This window comes from Columba livia, chromosome 1 (assembly GCF_036013475.1).
Source record: "Columba livia isolate bColLiv1 breed racing homer chromosome 1, bColLiv1.pat.W.v2, whole genome shotgun sequence".
In the NCBI taxonomy this organism is placed as follows: Eukaryota; Metazoa; Chordata; class Aves; order Columbiformes; family Columbidae; genus Columba; species Columba livia.
The window spans coordinates 80,837,945-80,860,705 of record NC_088602.1 but is presented as its reverse complement, the minus strand read 5'-3'; the positions used below and the strand labels follow the sequence as shown (position 1 = coordinate 80,860,705).

Genomic DNA, 22,761 nt, shown 5'->3' with positions numbered 1-22,761 from the left:
ACTAAATTATTCTATAATTTCTTCATTAAGTCCTATCATTCCATTGTATTAGTTTGTATTGTTAAAGGGATAGAAACATTTTTTCCTTGATTATTCTCTTTCAGTGCATCAGTATCTCCTGCCTCCAGGGCATCCAGAAACCTCTAATAATTAAACTGAAATATTTGAAATGTTAGTGCTTCAATATGGAAGGAGACTGGTAAATTCAGATGTTGTCTGGTGAGATCTGCAGCATACCTCAGCCTTGTTGGTACATAGATGTTCTTTGGTACTGCTAGAAATCATCCTATTTCTAGAACAGTGGTAAAATATTTTGTATTTGTCGATTTTGATTCCCATCTACACTTCTATATTAATCTGGAACGTTCCCTGTTGTGTATTATGTTATAATGAGGAAAGCTGGGCACATAGGCCTGTGACTGTAGCTATGGAATGGTAGGGTATCTGAACGTAATGTAGATGCACTTGAGGAGAAAAAATATGAGTCCTACTGGTTATTGACAGGGCAATTTGCCAATAATCCTCCAAAACAAAGAACTACGAGTCATTTTTGCTCCCTCCCTTCATTTTAGGTTATATGGCATTTCAGAAAGTAGATGTGAGAAAGTTATATCCCTCTGTCCCAAAGCATAAGACCCATTTACCCTCAGACCATTTTAAAAGCTCTTAACAGCATGAAAGACCTTGTGGACAGGAATGGTTTAGGTGGCAATGTTATACCTGCTGATCTGTAAGCACACCCACATTCCTTAGCATCAAACAATAAATCACATCTCTCTTTGAAGCAGCATTAACAACCAAACCATTATTCAGTAGTCAGTGTCCACATACCTGTGATTCCAAGTCTTAGGGAATGTATTTTTTGCTGCAGATTCTTGGCACTATTTGCTGTTGACACAAGATTGTTGCAGGTAGCAAGAGTGACAGCTTCATCAAATCCTAAGAGTCCTTTGGTTGTAATGTCCTTTTCCATTACCATATCCTTTGTTCAATGTTGTTGTAGTAACAGCAGTGGAGAGGACTAGAATGTTATATTTGTTATCATTTGAGTTATTTATTTTTAGATTAAACCTAACACCACTTACTTGGCAAGACTTAGGAATGCCATTATTCTGTTAAACTGTGTCCCTGTGTAGTGCTTTGCTGAGCACGGTATGATGTCTCTCCTCTCCCAAAAGGGAAAATAATCCCACAGCTATTGATAAAATTCATGGTGGATGACTGGAGAGAACTAGAGTTTCGTAGACCTGGGCTTGGCCAAATGATGAGAAAGAACAAATTCTGGTAATGAAGCCACAATAAAAATGTTTCCTTCTGTGAAAAGGTAGTAAAATTGATTTCTTCCAAATGAAGGATGTGGTCCTGGCTCAGTCTTAGAGATGACTCCCAGAGATCAGGAAAGATTTTTTTTTTTTTGTTCTTGAAAAGACACAAACCAACTTGCAAGGATGAGTTTGGCTAAAGCTGCACAAATTTTTGACATCTTATAGTGTCATTGAAGAACTGGGAGGTTTAGCTAGCTTGTTCATCTTTGCCATAAATTCAGGGATATGTGCAGTTCATATGGCCAGTGGCCAGTCTTGAACCAAAAACCTTTGAGTTATTGGCAGGCTGACCTTGTGTCTCAGAAGAAGAAGCGCGGAAAGCAATCTCTGCCGTGCTTCTCCCCAGGTGACCTTCTACCTGAGCAGAAGACATTGTGCTTTCTTCAGCTGTGATAGGAATCCTGTGCTCACATGCTGGGCAGACACTAATGCCACATCCAGCCAAGTGAGGCAGGACTTCTGTGTGGACATTCCTACGTCTGTGTCAGCCTTTCACCTCTATCTGTGTTAAACTCACTTGGCTTGTATGTTGAAAGATAAATATGAGTTGTACATGGGTTTTCTGTCTTACCAGAGATCATCCTCAGATGCCAAATGAAGTTCTTAAACTGAATTGTTCATTAATGACAATGACAATAGGAACCATTAAAGGCCAAATCTAAACACTTTGCTGTGCTACCAGTGTATTGTTAGATAATATTTTAATTTTGTTTTCTTTATTCTTTCAGTTCTACGGGATGACTTCAGACAAAATCCATCAGATGTAATGGTAGCCGTGGGTGAACCTGCAGTGATGGAATGTCAACCCCCGAGAGGTCACCCAGAACCCACTATATCATGGAAAAAAGATGGGACCCCTCTAGATGACAAAGATGAGAGAATTACAGTAAGTACAAAAAGATTTTCAAACACCGCAAAAATCAAGGAATCTAAAATTACTAGTCTCTGGAGCGTGTGGGCATCCAGCCATGCTGTACTTTCTAGGATCTGTCCTTTCCTTGCCTCAGAGGCAGGGCTAGTTTGCATTTAGCTTGGAATGCATCTTCTAGTCTCATACTACTTCATTGCAGGGTATGCATTTGTTTGTTAAAGAGGACCATGCAAAACCAATGTTCTTCTCTTCCTCAGAGGAATTAGAAACTTGTGGAGATGAAATTCATTATGTTTGTCACTCTCCTATAATTTTCTTGCCTTTTATCCACCTACAAATTTCTGCAACCTATATTATATGCCACCGTTGGTTGGAAAGAGGAGATACTAGTAGTCTAGGTGAGACCTTCTTTTGTAAATCTGTTGAAAAAAAAACGTGCAGAAAAGTTGTGTGCTGTATGAGAAAGGATAAGGTGGCTTTTGGGATATAGTCACATTTCTTTAGAGAGATGATGTCTTATCCAGCCTCTCAAGTTAAGCTGTGTTCTCATTAGAGGTGTTGTCATTCTCATTTGTAGCTGTAGCTTGCTGAATACAGTGTACGATTATTCAAGGGTATGGATAAGCTAGCTTCTCAAATCAGAAAACTATCCTTATTTTAATTTTTGACATGTGAAACAATAAGCTATTGAGCCTAAATGGCTTGAAGAAATGGCAATGGAAAATGGAGTTGAAGAATAATTTTTATGCTGCCAGCATGGTGATACAAAACATCTTACCGTATGGTGAGAAACCGTATCATCTGAAAGCACATACCGTATAGGACCCTGTTGGTACTGGGAGGATCACTAGTGTAAAACAAGATCAGAGGTGCATGCAATTCATATACTTCAATCATATGCTGAAATGCGGGAAGATTTTAATGGAAGAACACTTGAACCCCAGCAGCCTATGTAAAAAATTACCATTTTTGTTTGAGATTTAAATTGCCTGTTGTTCCATTTGTTTTTTCCAAACAAGACAAAGCTCAGCCATTCTGTAGTTGTGGCATATGCATACATTTAAAATTTTAAGTACCCTACCAACCTATACTGATTGCTGGCTATTAACTCAATTCCTCCAATCACACTTGCTAAGAACTTGCAATTTCCTTTTCAAATCTCCTTCCCACTGTGACAAGTCAATTGACCTGAGATAAAGAGAAGATTCTAGTGCTACTTTTTTTTTCAGGAAATGCTTTCTAAACTTGCATTTTCTATTGCTATAGTTTATTCGCTTGAAGGATTTTCAGATGTTGCCTGTTAAGTACATTTCTTTATACATGAAAACTGCTCTTTTCCCAGCTGCTGGAACAAAGACATACCCAGAACAAATGCAACTATCACTGACAGGCAGTGCCACCTGTATTTATTAAAACTGTGCTTATGATGGAATAAAACCCCTCAGTTTGGTTTTCTTTTCTGGTAATTGTATCAAATGCATACCTACATAGCATTCTTTCACCATGACATCTGGTGGAGTTATCTTGCATTATCAGTTTCTGCTTCCACAAACAAACAGATGAAAATCAGTTTGTATCTAGGTGTAGATATGCACTTGTTCCTGGTGCCCAAATGAGTGGTTGTTTTCCAAGCTGTAAATTAAGAGTGCTGGGATAGCTAACTCAACTGCATTCATTTATGTTATATTTGCCTGGCGTTCTCTTAAGCAGCACTATTAATATTATGGCTGCTTTCTAACACAGGCAAGAGACTGCAGGTACATTGTAATGCAGATTTGCATCGACTTAAGCTGTAGCAGGATCTTGCCAAGTGGATAAATATGAATTCACATGTATGTCTTAACAGCTTTGCAGTTCCATCTGTATTATCTCGCTAGTGTCTGGGAGGTGAGGGGAGACTGAGACCTGGAATGGACAACATGCTTAAGGGCAGATGGGCAAAAATATTCATTTTAAACCTGACTTAGAATTATTCCATTTCTGTTATCTCCCTTAGGTCATTTACTTTTCAGTTTAGCAACAGGAACATAAAGAATTAAAAGAGTACAACAGCTGAAATAAGGCTGAAGTTGTTCAGTTTTAAGTTATAGATTTCATTTACATGAAATCAACCTTTTTTTTTAAAAAAAAAAAAAAATCATTTAAGTGCCTGTATTTAAAATGAACACCTACTTTCGTTTCATGGTAAAATTATCATTCACTCAGACTAAATTTCAGGTAATGCAGTTTACCAATGTTACCTTTAAGCCATGAAATTAGCAGATTAGGAAATGTCAAACTATATGTGTTGGTGTTCAATATATACATAATACCAATGAGCATGTGATACTGTGATTTCATCAATTAAATACTTTAGTGTCTCCACTTCTAAGCATTTCCGGTTGTTTTCATTCTTGAAGGCTTGTTGATCTTTGACTCATTGCCTTTTTTAAGCGTTCTATAAATGTCAAAGGCTGTTTGAAAGCATTTCATATGAATGCTTTCCTTTCTGACAACATATTTAAAATAAACATTAAGAATGTATTTTTTTTCAGAATGAGGGATGTCGCTCAACACCTCCTTTTTGATTCACGTCTATACTTTCCTCAAAAATATGCTATGCCCATGAAACAACCTTATTTTTAATATATGAAAGTTTAGGTGTTTCATTTGTTTCCATCTGCAATGACAGTGTTGATCATCGAGTTGGCAGAACTAGGATTTACGTATTGAGTATAAAGGGTGCCGGAGAAACAGAGGTGGTAGCTTGGTTCCTGACAGAGTTTGAAGCAAGAGATGTTGATAAATAGCAGTTAAATAAGTTAAGGCACAACTTCCTCGGGAATGCAATAAAAAGAAAATATTATTTTGTTCTGGTGGGGTTAAGGGAATCGGTATCTTTGTGTAGGTGAGATAATAAAAGTCAGAGTAGCCTTTGCGTATTTTTGGTCCATTTGTAAGGCAAATATATGTGCTTTGAATACAGGTTAAAAACAGTACTGAATGGAACAAAGAGAAAATGAAAGTAAGGGTATGGGCACAGCTATCTGTGATGGGGATTATAGAAACAGACATATTCTTCCAGCACAGCTCTCCCAGTACCGCTCAGTTTTAGTACAAGTTGGTCTCAGTGAAGGCTCTTCATGTCCACTGGGTGCGTCTGATGAAGAATCATTATCAAAACATGTTTTTCTCTCTTCTCTTGAATCTGTAGTCTATAAACAGTTTTCTCAGTGTATTGGAGCAAAACGTGATTTTTCTCATGTGTGTTCTTTATACCACTGCATGAAAGCATATGCTCGATGTGGCTAATCCCTCTCCATATATTACAAATGAAGCAGCAATGACAGTCTTGCACGTGAAGCAAATGCTTATCTTCAACTTAATTGAATTGAAAAATAATTATCATGAGACCAGAGCAGAACTAGTGTGATTCTGTGCTCATCTAGTTAATTTTTCTCCTGGGATTACTGTGAAATCAAGAATCCTTTCCATAATATGTGTGGCTGAAAAGAAGTGCTTTAGTGCAGTCCACTGAATAGCTCTAATTTCTCACTGCAAACAGGGTGAAAATAAAATGTATTTTTCCAATTTCTGAAATGTTCCTTCTGCACTAGGAGAGCCTGTGTGACTCTTCTCTTGGAGCTGAGACACGATGGAGAAAGAAGCTGCAAGGTCTTGCCCATGAGTAAAAGAGAAGGGAGCTCAGCAGGGTGGAGATGTTCCTCGTTCTGTTTCCAGCCTTTAGTGGTGTTTACGTGTTTGGAATCGCTGTCTTCTCAGGTGCGGTTCATAGACCCACGAATTGCTTGCAGTGAAGATCTAGGCCAGGACTGCGGGCCTCTGGGTGTCCTCACCAGGAACAGGCCAGCTCCCCACCCTGTCAGTCTAGCCATCTCCTTTGCATGGCAGCCCAGTGCCATTAGGAGGTAGCCATGTGTTTCAGGCCCTCACCCTAGAGCCAAAAGCTGTGAGTTTGCATTCCCTTGGGCTGAGGAGGAAGTGCAGTCAGTCTCCTAGTTTCTGCTGACTGTTGTAATCACGGGGCTCGGTGTTTGCAAATGTATTTTGTCTAGATGCACTTGGCAGGAGCATCAGTGGCCTTGGGTACCATTAGCAATGACTTACTTGGGCACTCACAGCAACTGCAGCAAATACTGCTTGCTAATAATCCTGTGAATACCTTCAGTGTACTTCCATTCTCTTCTCAGACGTTTTCCTGTTGTACCCCGAAACTTCCTACTACTTCTCAAATCGTGTCCCCACTGTCTTCCTACCACACAGCACTGCAATGCGATTTTCACCTCATTCCCCATCCATTTCCTCCACCTCACCACCTGCCCTTGCATCCACCCAGCCTTATTCTCCTATCTGTCTAGCAGCACTCTATCATCCGATTAGTGCTAGCTGCTTGTCTGGAGGTAACAATTTGGAAGCTCAGATAAGCAAAACCTCCTGCTGTATGCTGCAATGTAAAGGCTCTCTTGCTTTGGCCTGCTGTTTATGTAAATGTCTGTGTGCACTGATTTGTAGTGGATGAGTTGCTGTCTGTCTGCATTAGGTTTGCTGAGAGCCTCCCTTGAGGAACTGTGTTGCTGCTCCATCTTCTTTGTGAATCCCAAATGCAATTCCCTGTATATAAGATGCTGACATCAGTAATCTAACCAAGATGGTGGGACATATCTTCAGGCAAAATCTGGCAATAATTACAGACTCTTAGGAGCACAAAGTGTTCAAAGAGGATTTTATGGATCTCCCATCTAGATAGGGGAACCTCCATGCGCTTTTGGATCACTTTCTCAATTTGTCATCAGGATGATGTGAAAGTGCCTGTAATTATCAATACTTTCCCATTGGGAGAATGTATACATATCTTGCATAAGCTCTGGAACAAGTTGATGTTTGAGCCAGGTTTGGGGGTCAGGATTTCACAGCTTCTGTTTTCCCTGCCCAAAACAAGTAGTAGCCCATGATTCAGAAAGCTTCCTAATTGTTCACATGAAGTCATGGTATAGGTGGTAGAAGAAAAAAGCTATGCATACTGGATATGAAATTTTAATAGGTAAAATCTTTTACATATACCTACATGAAAAAGAATGCTGGTACCTAAAAAAGAAGTCCTTTGTAATTGAATACAAAAAGCAGAGCCTTTGCATTGAAACTTTGGTGCAGTACTGTGATTGCAATTTCCCTCTCTTTCATATTAACTCTTATCTATCATTTATCCTGAATCATCCTCGTTTGATTTTTAAAAGAAAAAGCTTGAGAAGGCATTTATCTTTCCTTGTTCAGGTTTCGTAGCTTTTAAGATCAAAGTTACAGGATGAATAATGCATACAGGTTTTCATTCCTTTTTTGTGTGGCTGTCTCGTGACATCAAGAGTTTTGAATGACTTACACTCCTATTTCAGATAAGTTGTAACTTGAATTCTTGATTCCTGTTTTGTTTCCTGGCCTTTAAAAAGTACTCAAAAATACGAAGCACAATGCTGTTTTTACACAAGTGAGTGATGAAAATGGTTTGTACATAGTGTGAAAACAAAGCCCCTGATCCTCTGCTGTGACAGGAGAACTTCCTTAAAGGTACCATCCCCAGGAAGAAATTTTATTTATTTGCCTTGAAGTTTTTGTTAACAAATTGTCAAAGAGGACTTGGTTCGTTCTTCTTGGTGGAATCATTCAAAGCCTCATTGTGCTTTGCCAAGTTTAAAACTACATAGGTGATCCTAACATGATCTCTGTCATAACAAGAGATTGAAGAAATTGCTGTGCCTGTCATTTGAAAAGGAAAAGGGGAAGGTTTGTTTGTATTGGAGGGAACAGTGGAAAAAGCAGAAATTAATTTGCTATTTAGGAAAGGTGCCTTTCCTTCCAAAGTTAAATTGCAGTGGCAAAAATTGCAGAGTGGAGGTGAATCAAGACAGAGGAAACAAAAACTGATCAAATTCGTTGTTGTGTGCTGTGCAGGAGTAACAGTCTGTGCTCCTGACACAAACTATACTACAAACTATACCGTGTGGTGCCACTCCAAATTAATTCAAGATGCTTATCCATATTTCTTTCTTGCCCATGTCTCTCTTTTTTTTTCCCCAGGTCTTCTCTCTTTTTTCATTAATTTATTAATCATTAATCTTTTAACATCTCCCAAAGTTGCATATTCTAGATACACAGCAAAAGAATGTATGTTCCTGTAGAGCAGGGGTGCCAAACTCATTTTCACCAGGGGCCACATCAGCCTCATGGTGTACTTCAAAGGGCCAAACGTAATTTTAGGACTGTAACTATTCCTACATTTATACAGTCCTAAAATGATGTGGCCCCTCGTGAAAACGCATTTGACACCCCTGCTGTAGAAGATGTAATTCTGATGGTAACATAGTCTGTCCTGTGTGAAAGATCATGGCCTGGGTGCATAGCACATGAAGCAATAGGGGTGAGAGGAAGCGGGGGAGCAAGTACCTACAGTTCAGGGTTTTATTTCATTTTAATTGTTTTTCTTTTTTGGGGGCAGATTAAAGGGCAGGTGGCAATTTCCTATGTGCCCCAGGAGGGTTATAGAGAGAAGTGTATTTTTTCTTCTGATTCCCATATGTATTTCTTGCCCCCCAGCAGTTTCCTTTCTTCCAAATCCTTTCTCTTCATTCTGTCTCTTTTTCTCACTGCCTGAGAGGGTGGGCTGGTGGGCTTCCCACTCTACCTCTCTTTTTCCTTTGTCTACTGATCCCTACAATGGTGGTTTCCTCAAGGATCGAGAGTCGGTTTTGTTAATGACTTATATTTATTCTACTATTAATATTGCTTCCTCTGCTGACACAACTGGAGCTGCTGTGAGTTAACTTGGCACACAAAGGGGAAAAAAATGTAAAAGATTGTGAAAAATAATTTGGAACCATACATCTGTCCCAGAGCATAGTGAGAATGGCTTTAAATCCTGCTATTTCTTGCTCTTTTTTTTTTCCAAAGTATGACAGTTTTTTCTTCTATTCGCGCTTAGAGCTCTGTTTCAGGTGCCTGTTGCTCCTGCTGGAGTCTCTCTGCTCACCACGTTCCACAAATCATTCAAAATGTGTCTTCTGGATCATCTCACTTGTTTTCTGCTCTGACCATGGCATGTGCTCCTGCATTATCATCAGGGCACCTTTCCCATCTTCCTGCTCAGTTCTCTCTGCTTTTTCCCCTGCTGTGTCTAAACCACTGAAGTTTGCACATGTGCACAAGCACTCTTTTTGTGTTAAGACAAGGAGTTCTTGGTTGTGTCTTCTGCTATGCTGCCACTTCTTTGTAATTTATTTTTTTTATTATTGCCGGCATATCTGAGCTCTTTTCAGTGTTCTGTTAGTCTTTTCATTAGCATTTGTCCCATCATTTTATACATAATGTGTGGGTTTTTTGGCTGAGCCCTAAAAAACATTACCTTTTGCTAGAGAGGACCCTGCTCATCTATAGGCTGTGAAGAATCTGACTGACAGCCAGGGCTAACAGAAAGAAGAGAAAATATCAAACATACTTTTATTTTTGTATTCATTTGCTTCTTTATCTTCTGTCCTATTTGGAGCCTTACCATACATCATTTTTCAGACTCAGCTCTTCGAGATGAAGCTTTTAATCTCCAACACATCCACAAGTAGTTTCCACCCCTGACCACAGCTGCTAATAGTGACAGCTTGTATTTCTAGAAGCACTGAAGTAAAACATGGATTGAAAATCCCAGCCTGTTACAAGATTCGCTCCTCGCAGCTTTGCGCAGGTTTGCCATTTTAAAGAGCAGAGCTATGCAGACTTTGTCAGGCAGATGTGAGCTCATTCAGTTCGCTCTTTGAGTCGACCAGCAGCCATATGGCAGTGGTTAATGTGGCGCCGAGCCTGAGCTAATAAGCCCTGCTGAGAGACAGGCGAGATTGCTCCAGCACGGTGTCGTGCTAATATGCCCACACAGCTTCTGTTGCACTGAGGGTAGGGGCAAAGTGAGCTCATGTTGGCTCCAAGTCTCTGTGCACCAAGCCAGAGCAAATGGCTTGAAAACACCCATGTGGACATTCCCATCCTTCTCTATAGCTCTTACAGTCAGCTGTCCTGAATACTTCTTTGGGGGACAAGATGCTTTTGCCATTAGCGTGATGTTTGCTGCAAGGAAACGGGTGAGGAAAAAGCCCGTTAGCCATTTAGTCTAAAGTGTTTGAGTCATGCTCAATGCCTGGCATTGTTCTAATTGGTTTAAATGGCTCATTATTAACCATGAATCTTCTACGCAAGGTTGCTGAATAAAGTGTAGAGCAGGGGGAACCATTGGTTCACACTTGATGGGATGTGTCTCTTCAGTAGAAATCTCCAAAGGATAATACTGGTCTGTGGAATTAGCAGAAAGGGAAGGAGCATAAAGATTAAGAGCGGAAGAGTGGCCCAATGGCAAAGATCTGTGGACTGGGGAGTACACCAGTTTCTGTATGCTTGTGCTGGCTATCACAGAGACCAAACTGACCTCATGTGTTTCCCAAAACATGCCTGGTAATAGTGTAACCTACTGTGTGAGGTTTTGTTGTGTATAGACTTTGTTCACACTAAACAAAACTACTGGAATTAAAACTCATCTTAATACAGTGTTAGATTAAAAGGCTCATTATGGCCATTTAACTGCTGGCATTTTAAACGAAGTTATCACTGATCGTATTGTCTTTATAGCAAAGAGAATGTGTTCCTTCTGTTTTTTCTCACAATTTTTGAATATCTTCTTCTGCATCAGTGATGTGCATTGCTTCAGCTATTTCATTTGCCTTCTCGCCAATGAAAATGTTAGGTATTAGACATGCATAACTATGGTTTCTCAGTATTGTTTCACCCAGCAGTAGTGAAAAGTACTCCTTTAAAGTGAACTAAATATATATTTTTCTATGGTCAACTGTATTCTACACTGATTTCTACTTTTAAATATAAAAGTAAAGTGATGAAGAATGAAGTTTTTTTGCAGATACTCTGCGGACTTAAAGGAATTTGAAAACTCCTCATTGAGTCAAAATTCTCCACAGATTTCTTTTGTCCCTACTCATGAACTGATGACCTAGATTGTAAAAGAAAATAAATGCCTGCAGCAAATAGAGTATGTGTTAGATATCTGAGTTTTGAGACCTCCACAGGCATAGGCATTAGACTATCAGGATTTTCTTGTTAAAATGGCTTATTGAGATTTTTGAACCTTTGGGACCATCTGAAATTATAGAAGTAGAGTCTGGGAAGCTTCTCCTTAAAAAATAATAAAAAGCCAGGTGGTTGTTATCTCAGATTAGGTTACTTGAGCTACCCAGAGCATGTAGAACTTCATGATTTGAATTGTTAGGAGCAAAGGTGATTTATTATGCTGAGAAAGTAAATTCTTTGTTTTGTTTGGCTGACAGTCAAGTTGTTGGGTTTTTTGGGATGGGTAAGAGAGATGAAGAAAGGATGTGGGAGGGAAATTATTTCTTCATTCATTTTATTCTCTTAATGAAAAAGAAATATTTTTGTTCGGTTAGTTTTTTTAAGCAGTCAGGAAGGGAGCCTTTGCTTATATTACGCACAATAAAGATGAAGATTGGGTTTAGAAAGTTAATTCTTCTTGTCCCCTCCCTCCATCAGCTGTATGGAAATCCTCCATGTAGAGTGTGAGCATCCTCCTCTAAGTTAAAAATCCATTTCTGGAGAGATCATTCTCTACAGCCCCTTAGCAACTGCTGTACTGTGTGCTTTCTCTGATTCCTCATCATGAGCAAAAACAATGAGATGCCAAGCAATATTCAAAGAATCAAACTTTTAAAACCTTTTATGAATCTGACACCCGGACCCACAGCGGGAAGCACACGCACTGTGTACAGGCAGAAAACATGTTCAGAGTAGACTTCCGTCCATAGGACATGGGACTTAGGATCCCTGCAGATCAAATGTGCAAAAAAGCACTAGATATTTTCTGCATTCTAAGGTCTCATGCAGACTCCTGGACCTGTGAGCCTTTTCTGCCCCTTTTTTAATTAATTAATTAATTAATAACTGTATTTATGTTTACTTAATACTCGTATACAGAGATGTTTCCGTTAAGAAAGCATGAAGGACCTTTTATCATATAAATAACCTATAGAAATCAATATATTATTTGTGGCAAGTCTAGAGCAGTGAAATGAAACAACCTAATTCCTCACTGTGTTCACCGTTTTACAAACACTGAAATCCTTTCCTTTGGGAGGGGAGCAGGGGGAGGGGAAAGTACATTTATGTTCTTGAAAGTCTCTAGTGGTCCTTATAAAATTGATTGTTCTTGGCATTTTTGATATTCCTGGTCGCTTGCACACCACAGCAGCCACATGTTGTCACTTAAAATCTAAATATCAGATAACTGCTAACTGAGACTTTATTGTGTATCATGCTTTTTTAAGGAATTAGTTTTGTAGAGTAAAAATGACACTAACTCTAAAAGCATGTTTAATAAAACCTCAACAATCTATGTGCTGAGTTTGCACATACTATGTTCTCTTAATCAAAAGAAAAATGTAGAATAAAAATAGTAGAGAAGAACAGTGCCCATTTTTGGAGATTTGAACAGATGTAAGTGATTAGAGCTTCTTGTTTGGTTTGCTTTGATTTTTTTGGTCTACTTTTTGAAATTCTGTCAACTTCATTTTTGCTTATTTCACTTTGTTTGGATAGTTTTGCCTTACTGAGTTTCCTGTGATGCTTCTGGTTATGTGAAAAGTCTAATCCAAATCACAGCACTTCAAAAATAATAATTTTTCAGTTCTTGGGTTCCCTTGACCCAACAGAGTACTTCTCTCTCTCCAGGTAATAATATACTCACAATTACTTACTGCCAAGTTCAGATACTCACCACGTGCAGTAGTGTGGGACTAACACACACATTTCAGGGTGTTATTCCGAACTCCTGTGTAATATTATGCAGAACCAAGTCTGCCTTCTTAAAAGGGAAAGACAAAAAGATACTTTCTTTCCTTATCTAGCTGTAGAACAATTCTTGCCAATATTCATACTGCACTGAGCAATTGATTGATTTTTTTTTTTTTTTTTTCTCCTGAAAAATCATTATGTAAGAAGAATCTACTTGCCACATGGCCACCTAAAGATTGTTCTTCTATTTACTGTGGAAGTGTGGGTGGTTAATTATACTTGGATCTAATTATACTCAACTTCTTCTCACTCCTTGCTTTTGCCTGTCTCTTTGCTGCCGTTGTCACTTTTCTACTTGCCTCTGCTAGGCCTCCTGGTTCTGGCTGCATGAAGGAGAACAAATCACACAGAGATAAGAGGGAGAAAAGTGAATAAGTTTTTCCCTCTGTGAGGTTAAGAGAGAAAAAAAACCTCCACAAACCTTCCAGGGAAAATAATACTGTTAAAAAAGTAAAACTTGAGAAAGTTAAATGCTTTCCCGGTGTATGTCTTGAAATATTTTTAGTGCTACATGGAATATATTAATTTTGAAACTAGCCATAGAGATGACTCAAGATCACTTAACTCTAAGTTTCTGTATTTTGCATCATTGCTTTTCCAAGTGGTTGTGCCATTCAGAATGCTAAGTTTTTGAAAGCAAAAGATGTTGACATGATGGCTTGGGCTTCCCTCCACCACGGCCCACATTTCAACCTCTGTAGATCTTGCTCTTCGCGTTCATCTGAAACCATTTGTTTCTTATGGCTACTTTGAACTCTAGTGTTCGGTTTGAGCATTTCTCTTAGAGTAAGACGTGATGCAAATCAAGTAGGAAAAAGACTTCTTGTTCAGGGGCAAGCATTACAATAAGAGCTTCAGGTAGCTGACTAAAGCTATTTTTTGGTTCGTGGTAGGTATTCCAGACTCCAGGAGTGAGTGGTTCTGCTCTCTGGCAGACCTGTACACTGAATAGAATTAAAGGTAAGCTGTTTTTGCCATGAGGCTATACACTCATTGCAACACAATATTTAAAAGTGAGCTGCAGAACATTTTCCTACTGAGAAAATTACTGTACAGTAAAGGAAAGATTGCCTTGAGGTAGAAAGTCTGCAAGCTAAGCAAAGCAGATTGCTGTGCTGCTGCTTCAATCTTCCTGTGTGACTTTGGGCAAGCCTTGAAGTCGTTCAGTACTTCTTATTCAGCATTTCATGAGTCGTGGGACTGAATTCATTCATACACGTAAAGCAGCCTGACACTGTTGCAACAAAGCTACGTTGTGCCACTTTACCGAAGCGCAAAGTGTTATTCCGTCCTAAATCATGAATAGGCTCTTTTTTGTAGACAAAACAGCAGAGCAATATTCTCACTTACGTGCTCAAGCCATGCTTTGCTCTAGGTGTTTGTGACTGTGTAATACTTGCTGGATGTAGCCCAGCTCCAAGCATTTTGAGATGTTATTTTAACAAAAGCATGTCTTTACCATTCAAGTGATATGCTGAAGCATCAAAGTGGTTTTGAAATTATTGTCCCTGGTATTCAAGGATCTCAAAAGTTTATTAAGAAACCAGGAATGTTTTTATAGTAGGTATTTTACATGATTATAACTCCTGGGAAATTTGCATTCACAATGACTATGATTAGTATGTTTCGTGAAAATACACTTTGCACACGTCCAAAACTCTCAGTGTGAAATTCTGGCATTATGGAAATCATTGTGATTATTACCATTGTCTCCACCGAGACTAATATTTCACCCTTTCCAAGAAAGTATATATAATAGTTTATTTTACAGCAAGGGAGAAGCCACTTTTTGGAGCACTGAATGAGTTGATAGTCTTCATTTTTCAGTTGTTGTTGTTGTTACTGCTTCACTTTTTCTTAGTGGTTTGTTTGTCATCTAGTTACTTTCCCAGCTGGGGTATTATGGAAATACTGCATATTCATTCTCATTTTCATCCTATTGAGACTTTCTGCTAAGAAATTTTCCATGTTATATGACTTGCTGGTATCTTTCACATTTGTCATTCTTAAATATTAGGAATTACTCACCTGGAGGTGACTGCTGTTACTTTACTTTTGTCATCCAAAATAAAAGACTGTGGTGATATAAAAAGTCATCTGTTGTATGTTATTCTTGAAGCTAACAAATGTAGGTAGTTGTAACGGGTTTTTCAGTAGGAGAAGAAATCTTAATTTTAGCAATCTGAACATTTTAAGTAGGACATGGGAAAATAACTTCAAATTTTCAAAACTAAGAGTAGCTGGAGCAACCAGAACAAATAAACCTGCAAGCCTGCTTTGCTAATTATTTCCAATTTAAAAATAGAAGGTAGAACCTTTGAAAATGTTTGGTTTTACAATTTCAGCTGGTGGAGAACTGTGTTGTCCATGCATTAACCATCTTAACAAAGGCCATTTCTCCTACTGCTATGAATATAAGGTTGAAGAAAAAGGCATTTATTCATCTTTGTAACATATACGTGTCTTAGACTGCAGTGTCAGTTTTAGTGTGCTGCCCTGTCAATGAGTCTCAAATTCACCTTGAAGGATCATCCCTGGGGATGCCAGCTGAACCTTTGACTCTTCTGTTCTGACTGTCACCAAGGTTAACACATCATTACAGCTTGTGATGTTGGCGATACCTGTTCATTTGGAGCCTTAATCAACCTACGCTGTTTCAGACAAGTGAAACAGAAGCCTCAGTCTCACACTGCTGTTTCATAGGAATATGTTTACATGATTCTTTAGAATGAATTGTATTTCTTCCTAATTTTGTGTTAAAATAGATGTGAAATTTTAAAACTTACAACTTTATCTCTGTTTTTCGTAAATTGTTAAAATAACAGCTACATGGCTCTAAGCAAAAACAAAAAAAAATGAGTAAGCATTTTCTTTCTAAATTGGAAAATTGTCAGATTCATACCTGAAATGTTGCTTACAGTACTACATAGCTACAAAGTGCAAAAAAGTGTGTGATGACAGACAAAAGGGCATGATTAAGTATTGGCCTTGTGGGGTAAGTTCTAGCTACTGACAGGTTAAAGACACTGTTTATTTGGAATTGTCTTACCAAGCTACCATGTTGGATAATTAGCTGGTTATAATTAAAATGGGTTTTGATATGCTAACTCAGCAAATTACATTTGCAAATATTGTTCTTGTCTGTGGGACTGATATCTAGCCAAGGGAAGTCTTATAAGAGAAAGATATTGACAGAGATTTTCTGAATATGTATTAAAATTCATTGTTTTAATACATTGTACCCTTTAAATGTGTGCTTAGAAAAGTTCATATTCTTGTCAAGCGTGTCCTCTGATAAAACACGTATGCTATTTGATGCTAGGTCTGCTCCTGTGTATTGTTATGGCCATCAGTTTTGTGTTCATGAAATAATAAAAGGCATAGATACCAAATATTCACAGAATCACAGAATATTAGGGATTGGAAGGGACCTCAAAAGATCATCTAGTCCAATCCCCCTGCTGGAGCAGGAACACTTAGATGAGGCTACACAGGAATGTGTCCAGGCGGGTTTTGAATATCTGCAGAGTAGGAGACTCCACAGCATCCCTGGGCAGCCTGTTCCAGTGTTCTGTTGCCCTCATTGAGTACCTCATTCTTACCCTCATTCTTCTCAGATTTAAGTGGAACCTCTTGTGTTCCAGTTTGAACCCATTGCCACATGTCCTATCACTGGTTGTCACCAAGAGCCTGGCTCCATCTTCTTGACACTCACCCTTTAAATATTTGTAAACATTAATGAAGTCACCCCTCAGTCTCCTCTTCTCCAAGCTCAAGAACCCCAGCTCCCTCAGCCTTTCCTCATAAGGGAGATGCTTCACTCCCTTCATCCTCTTTGTTGCCCTGCACTGGACTCTCTCCAGCAGTTCCCTGTCCTTCTTGAAAAAGGGGCCCAGAACTGGACACAATATTCCAGATGTGGTCTCACCAGGTCAGAGTAGACCTACTAACCACCCCCCTTCTGATACACCCCAGGATGCCATTGGCCTTCCTGGCCACAAGGGCACAGTGCTGGCTCATGGTCATCCTGCTGTCCACCAGGACCCCCCTGCCTCCTATATGGTTTAAAATGTTTTCTGCATATTCTTGTTGTATTATTGACACTAGCTACTATTTAAAAGTTTTATAAGATCTATTTATTCAGGTCAAGTGGAGAACACATTTTTTTGGTTCTGCTGACAGAGGAGATTACTTTTAATCCCAAACAGCACATAGTCCATTAGGTCTTACCCCTGTATTCTTTCCTTCTTAGTTTCTAAAAATAAAGTCTACAGGTGTTACACGTAGGAACCTACCTGCAGCATTCAGACTGTATACAAAGTTATTCTACATCCTCTTTACATTCAGTTGAGAGACTTGGGATACTAATGAGTCAGTGCTGCATCCTCTTCTGTCCTCTCCATAAACTTTCTGAACACAACCTGTTAGGTAACAAGCCTTAAATCACTTATTCCTTTTCACTTAGAGTTATGTAATTTTCCTTCTCTTAGACTTGCCTGGAAACTTATAATAACCAATGTAACAGCTGCATTAACTCCAGTTAGGTGTGATCCCATGGTATTTCCCTTTGGAAGATCTTGAACACTAGCTGGTCATGACACAAAAGAGCTTTCTGAGAAGGAAAAGCATCGTTTATTTAGCCATGTGATTATACAGAAAAAGAAACAACACTTGAAACCACTCTAATATGTATGTTCCTAGGTGACTAATTTAATATCTAAAATGTCTTTCTGATGGAATTCCCTATGTGTACCTGCTTCCAAATCCCTACTTAATGAGCTTCTGGTCTTCCACTCCTCAAGGAAGCCTGCATCTCCTTAAATCCCTCTTCCTGCTTTGGTTTTCACCTCCTCACATGTCTCAGGAACAGAGTTACTGCTTTGTGCTACAAACATGTCAAGCTCAGCAGAGACCCAGTCCTAGTCCTTCACTTCAAGGTGAATTTCTTCTAAGCATTTGTTGAAAAGTTATCATTAGGATCATAAGCTCATACCTTTGTGGTGTATTTCCAGACAACACAGCTATGAAATTAGCTTGCTGTGCGGGCAGAATGAGCCTAGATCAAAATCTAACATGTTAATAAAGGCAACTCTAAGTACAGAAAATATGATATTTTAATATTCAGTACATTGAATGGCCTGCATAACAGATTTTTCTTTGTACGGATGTGTGAAAGTGTCAGTAATAATATCTATAGTATAGCATTTGTACTATAGTTCTTAGAGATCTTGAACAAAAGTTTAAAATCTATTTGGATTTTCCAGAATTTTGGTATTCAGAATTCAGTATTCAGAAATTTAAGTACTATTTAAGTATTTTCCTGAAATATAGTAGAAATACTCATATTCTATGCCAGCAAACATTTATTGCCAAAGTTTAGGTCTAGGGCAACATGTAGTATTTCACTGCAAGCCACTGAAACGACTAAAGCAAAACAGCCTGAAAGTGGATCTCATCAAAGGATGAAACTCACTAAGGTTTTATGACACTTTTGTCAAATGTGTGGTAACACATAAAACTATTTGAAAGGTGAAGAGAATCACCAGAACACTTTTTTTTTCCATTTATATCAAACATTTTCTGAATTTCTGACATTTTTGGTCATGACTGACATCCATTTTCAGTAGAAAAATTTGCTTTGTTTTCTGTTGTTGGGGTTTGGGTTTTTGTTTTTTGCTTTTTCTTCAACAGACTTAACAATACACCTGTCTTAGAAAGCCTGTATGAAGTACATGAAGTATAATGCCTAATAGTATAATGCATGTTCAGTGCACTGAACAATGTTAGAAAGCAGAAAGATTGTCAAGAATTTTGGTGGTTGTAATTGTGGTGAAGTGAGAAGGGGTGGATTGTGTGTAAATTGTCGATTTTCTTTCGTTATTGTAATTATGTTCTTTTGATTTTGGTGTGGGGAATTATTTTTGTTGATGTCAGTGAAGTTTGTGAAGATTGTGAAGATTGTGTGATGAATGTGGATTTTAATAATAACTCTTAAATATGCGATTCAAAAGTCAAGGAGTGGAACAGGCTTCTTCCTCCTTTGGCCCACGTTGGGCACCTAAAAGGACCGTAGTGAGTTGACCCTGGCTGGACACCATGTGTCCATGGGGTCACAGACTCCTTCAGGCATCCACCTGCTCCAGTGTGGGGTCCTCCATGAGCTCCAGGTGAATCTGCTCCACCGTGGATCTCCATGGGCTGCAGGGGACAGCCGGCCTCACCATGGTCTGCACCACGGGCTGCAGGGGAACCTCTGCTCTGGTGCCTGGAGTGGCTCCTGCCCTTCTTCTCCACTGGCCTTGATGTCTGCAAGGCTGTTTCTCTCACGTGTTCTCACTCCTCTCTCTGCTATTATTCTTCTGTAGTTTCCCCCCAACCTTCTGAAATAAGTTATCCCAGAAGCGCTACCAACATCACTGATGGGCTCAGCTTTGGCCAGCAGCTGGTCTCTTGTGCAGCTCCAGGTGCTGGCTCTATCAGACATGGGGGAAGCTTCTAACAGCTTCTCACAGAAGTCACCCCTGGAGCACCCCCTACTACCAAAACCTTGCCATGCAAACCCAAAACAATCACCGATGAAGTCTTCATTCAGCTGACAATTTTGTTTTTTTGCTTATCATACTTGAAGGGTTTTAGAACTTTTCCTTAATTTCTGAAAGTTTTATGTATTTAATATTTGAAACCCCCATTACTAGTCTTCAATTAAATATGAATTTGCAAGGGTAGCAAGTATAATTTTGTTACCTTTTTTGGACATAAATAAGCAAAACCAGTGGATCTTTGTTGGAACAAATGTGTCTTCTGAGATAAAAAAAGAGTGAACTTTGCTGTTAGCAAGATTTTGGGTAAGGTTCTATCTTGATTCAGTCATCAGGGTGCTGATGTGACCTAGTGAAATTTGTTTACATATTGCAGTAGTGGTTGATCCTGTTAATGTTTGTTTGTGTTGGAAAAGTAGGCAAGACAACTAAGGAAGCTTATTGAAAAGCTTTTGTTTGCATAGATGCTATCAAGACAATCCTTTAAATACTGTCTTCTATGCCTCTTCACATACATCAGCTTTCCCCAGCATTCCTTGGTGTGTGGTTTTGCATCATTTTCCTTACTTTGCCTTGAGGTGCATCAGCATGGGAGGGAATCCAGCAAAGGAAGAATGTACACTAATAGGAACAACACAAAGAAATAGTAGTCATAAATATTTTTCCTAGAAATATTTTTATGTATTTGGAGCGCTGATTTGAGTTACAGTACATCAGGAGTGGTGAGCTGGAGTACCCTTCAGCTGAGGGCAGCCCTTACACGTCCCGTTTGTCAATGGCCCCCGATGGGTCAGGAAGGCACTCAGTGTGGTGTGTGCTATGGGCTACAGGCAGTGCATTCAGGACCAGCTTTTGAAAGTGGAATTGCAAATTCGACTGTCTAGGCATAAACAGCATGTCCATCTGATAGTCAGAAGTGATGACTGCCCCTTACCTCACCCAGCAACCAAGGACTCCTAACTTTTGCCGTCTGCTTTTGGAAAATTTGGCCAGGATGTTAGTTAGATGAGTCTTTTAAATACATAGGTATATCTTCTTTTCTGTTTGTCATTCTACGTAGCTGGTGAAGAAAAAAGTAATATATTTAAAAGTTAAGTGTTTACTTCAGACTGAACATTTGAGTTTGTCTGTTTTAGAAGCGTAGTGTGGCTGGTTTTAGAGAGGAAGGTTTACTGTGGGAATGTGACTGCAGTTTTTAGCTTCCTGTTGCTGTCATAAAGGAGGTAATTTGTACCAAAGGAGCTGAAATCTGATCTGGTAACACTTTTAGTTTTCAGTAAAGATAACTTCCTATTCATTATGTGTTTTTACACATCAAAGCTTCTTACTTATGTTAGGATAGTACCAGTGTAAAAATAGGCATGTACTCAGCCACAAGAAAAACGGGGAAAATTAAAGTGCTGAGTAATTTCAATTTCTCTGCCATTTTTACAAGCCCACTCCACCAATAGCAAACTGCCACAAACAGGAGACACTTATTTCCATAGAGAACTTGGCAAGCTAGGTCGTAGTTTACTTAGCTTTGTAAATACAAATGGAAAAAGTCAAGCAGCTGATATTTCCAGTGTCCAGAACAGTTTTTCCCTTTTTCCAGCCACTTGGTTTTTCTCCCCCTTTTCCATTGGTGCAGTTTACAATACCCTTTTAACAACAACAAAACTTAGGCCAGGAGTTTAAACCCACCATGGCATCTGAGAGGAATAGCAAGAAACTGCTGCAAAGGAAGCAATTATCCCAGCAGGGCTCCAGAGCCCCCTGAATAGCTCAGACAGCCCCCAGCCCAGACAAGGAGAGAGAGGCACCATTTTTCGGGCTTCAGCCTCTCCAGTCTCCTTGGCTGTTTGCAGTGTAACCCCTTCCATTTACACACTGAGCAATAAGCGGTTTGCCGCTCCAAAGGCAAGGGCTGAGTGGAAAGAGCAGAACTGGTGGCAGCCTGTTCTTGCCAACACTGGAGCTGTATTTCTCAGTGGCAAGCCAGCAGTAACCAGCAAACAGCAACTCTCAGAGGGTATCGTAGCTAAAGGATGGTGACGGGAAATGTCTTGAGCATCAGGGAGCAATGATCCCAGTACGAATGAAGAATGGGAACAGTGGATGCTTTGTTTGGTTTGATTGCAACTTGTGCTGAGTTACTTTAAAAGTAAAAGAAACTTCAAGTAGCTTCTGGCTTTCCTGTCCATTGCTAAAGATCAGTTTATATTGTATAGTCCCCAGTGGCAGCAGAGGGCTGAACATTTGTGAATAGACTGAGATCTGCAGGTCACTTGCTGCCTCTTGAGTCTGTCTCGAGGGTCTGAAGTTGAGCACAAAAGCGAAAATAATGACGCAGGGCTGCCATGTGAACTGGGGACATTGGGGAATTTCATCTTTAACACTCTGTCCATTTTCTTCCTTGTTCTAAGTTTAAATTTTAGCATTTTCCAAGCAGGGACCTTGTTTGTAGCTGAAATGTCTAGACCAGTGACTTTGCAGTGTTCCTTCAATAAAACATGAAAGCTGCAATCAGATTTTCTTGTGGTTGCGTTTCACTGCAGGTTTGTACCTCAGTCCTCTAGCACAGACCACAAGAAAATACAAGGAAATCTGTGATTTATGATTTGCATGTGCTGCAGTTACAAGAGCTGCAGTGATTGCTGATGGAAGACTGAAATGTGGCAGGCAAATATATGACTTTTGTGTTTAACTGTTCATGAAAAATGAACGATGTGATGCAAGTGTTCCTTTTTTTTAAAGTGTTACACAAATTATGTGAAAGATTTTATGTTTTTACAACTTTGTTTGTCCAGCATAGTCTTACTATAGGAGTTAGATTTCTAGTAAGCTTAGGCTCAGTCAGAGACAAATGCAATGGTAGATTAGCCCTGGTTTCTATGCTTTTTTTGAAGCATGGTCTCATTTCCATGACATGTCATCTTGGTCAAAAGTCAGTAGGTTTTTTAGTTATGTTAGAAAACATTTTCTATTTTTTCAAGGTTACATTTTCCAAAATATTTGTGTATTTCTACTGTATAGTTGGTAGGGCCAACAATTCTTGTGCAGTAAACTAATTTGTAAAGATTCAAAAGAAAATGTTTTGAATGAGAAGTCAAATCTATCTCAAAATCTAGAACTGAAAATA

The 22,761-nt window shown here is 39.1% G+C and overlaps 1 protein-coding gene across 10 annotated transcripts in view; it reads left to right on the top strand.

Moving 5' to 3' along the window:
- ROBO1 (roundabout guidance receptor 1) overlaps positions 1-22,761 on the top strand; it is a 736,887-nt gene that overhangs the window by 621,459 nt on the left and 92,667 nt on the right. For all 10 annotated transcript variants that reach the window (XM_065064434.1, XM_065064469.1, XM_065064416.1 and 7 more), the window contains one exon: positions 2,054-2,211. In XM_065064434.1, the coding sequence (XP_064920506.1) occupies positions 2,054-2,211 (158 nt within the window). The remainder of the gene's footprint in view (positions 1-2,053; positions 2,212-22,761) is intronic.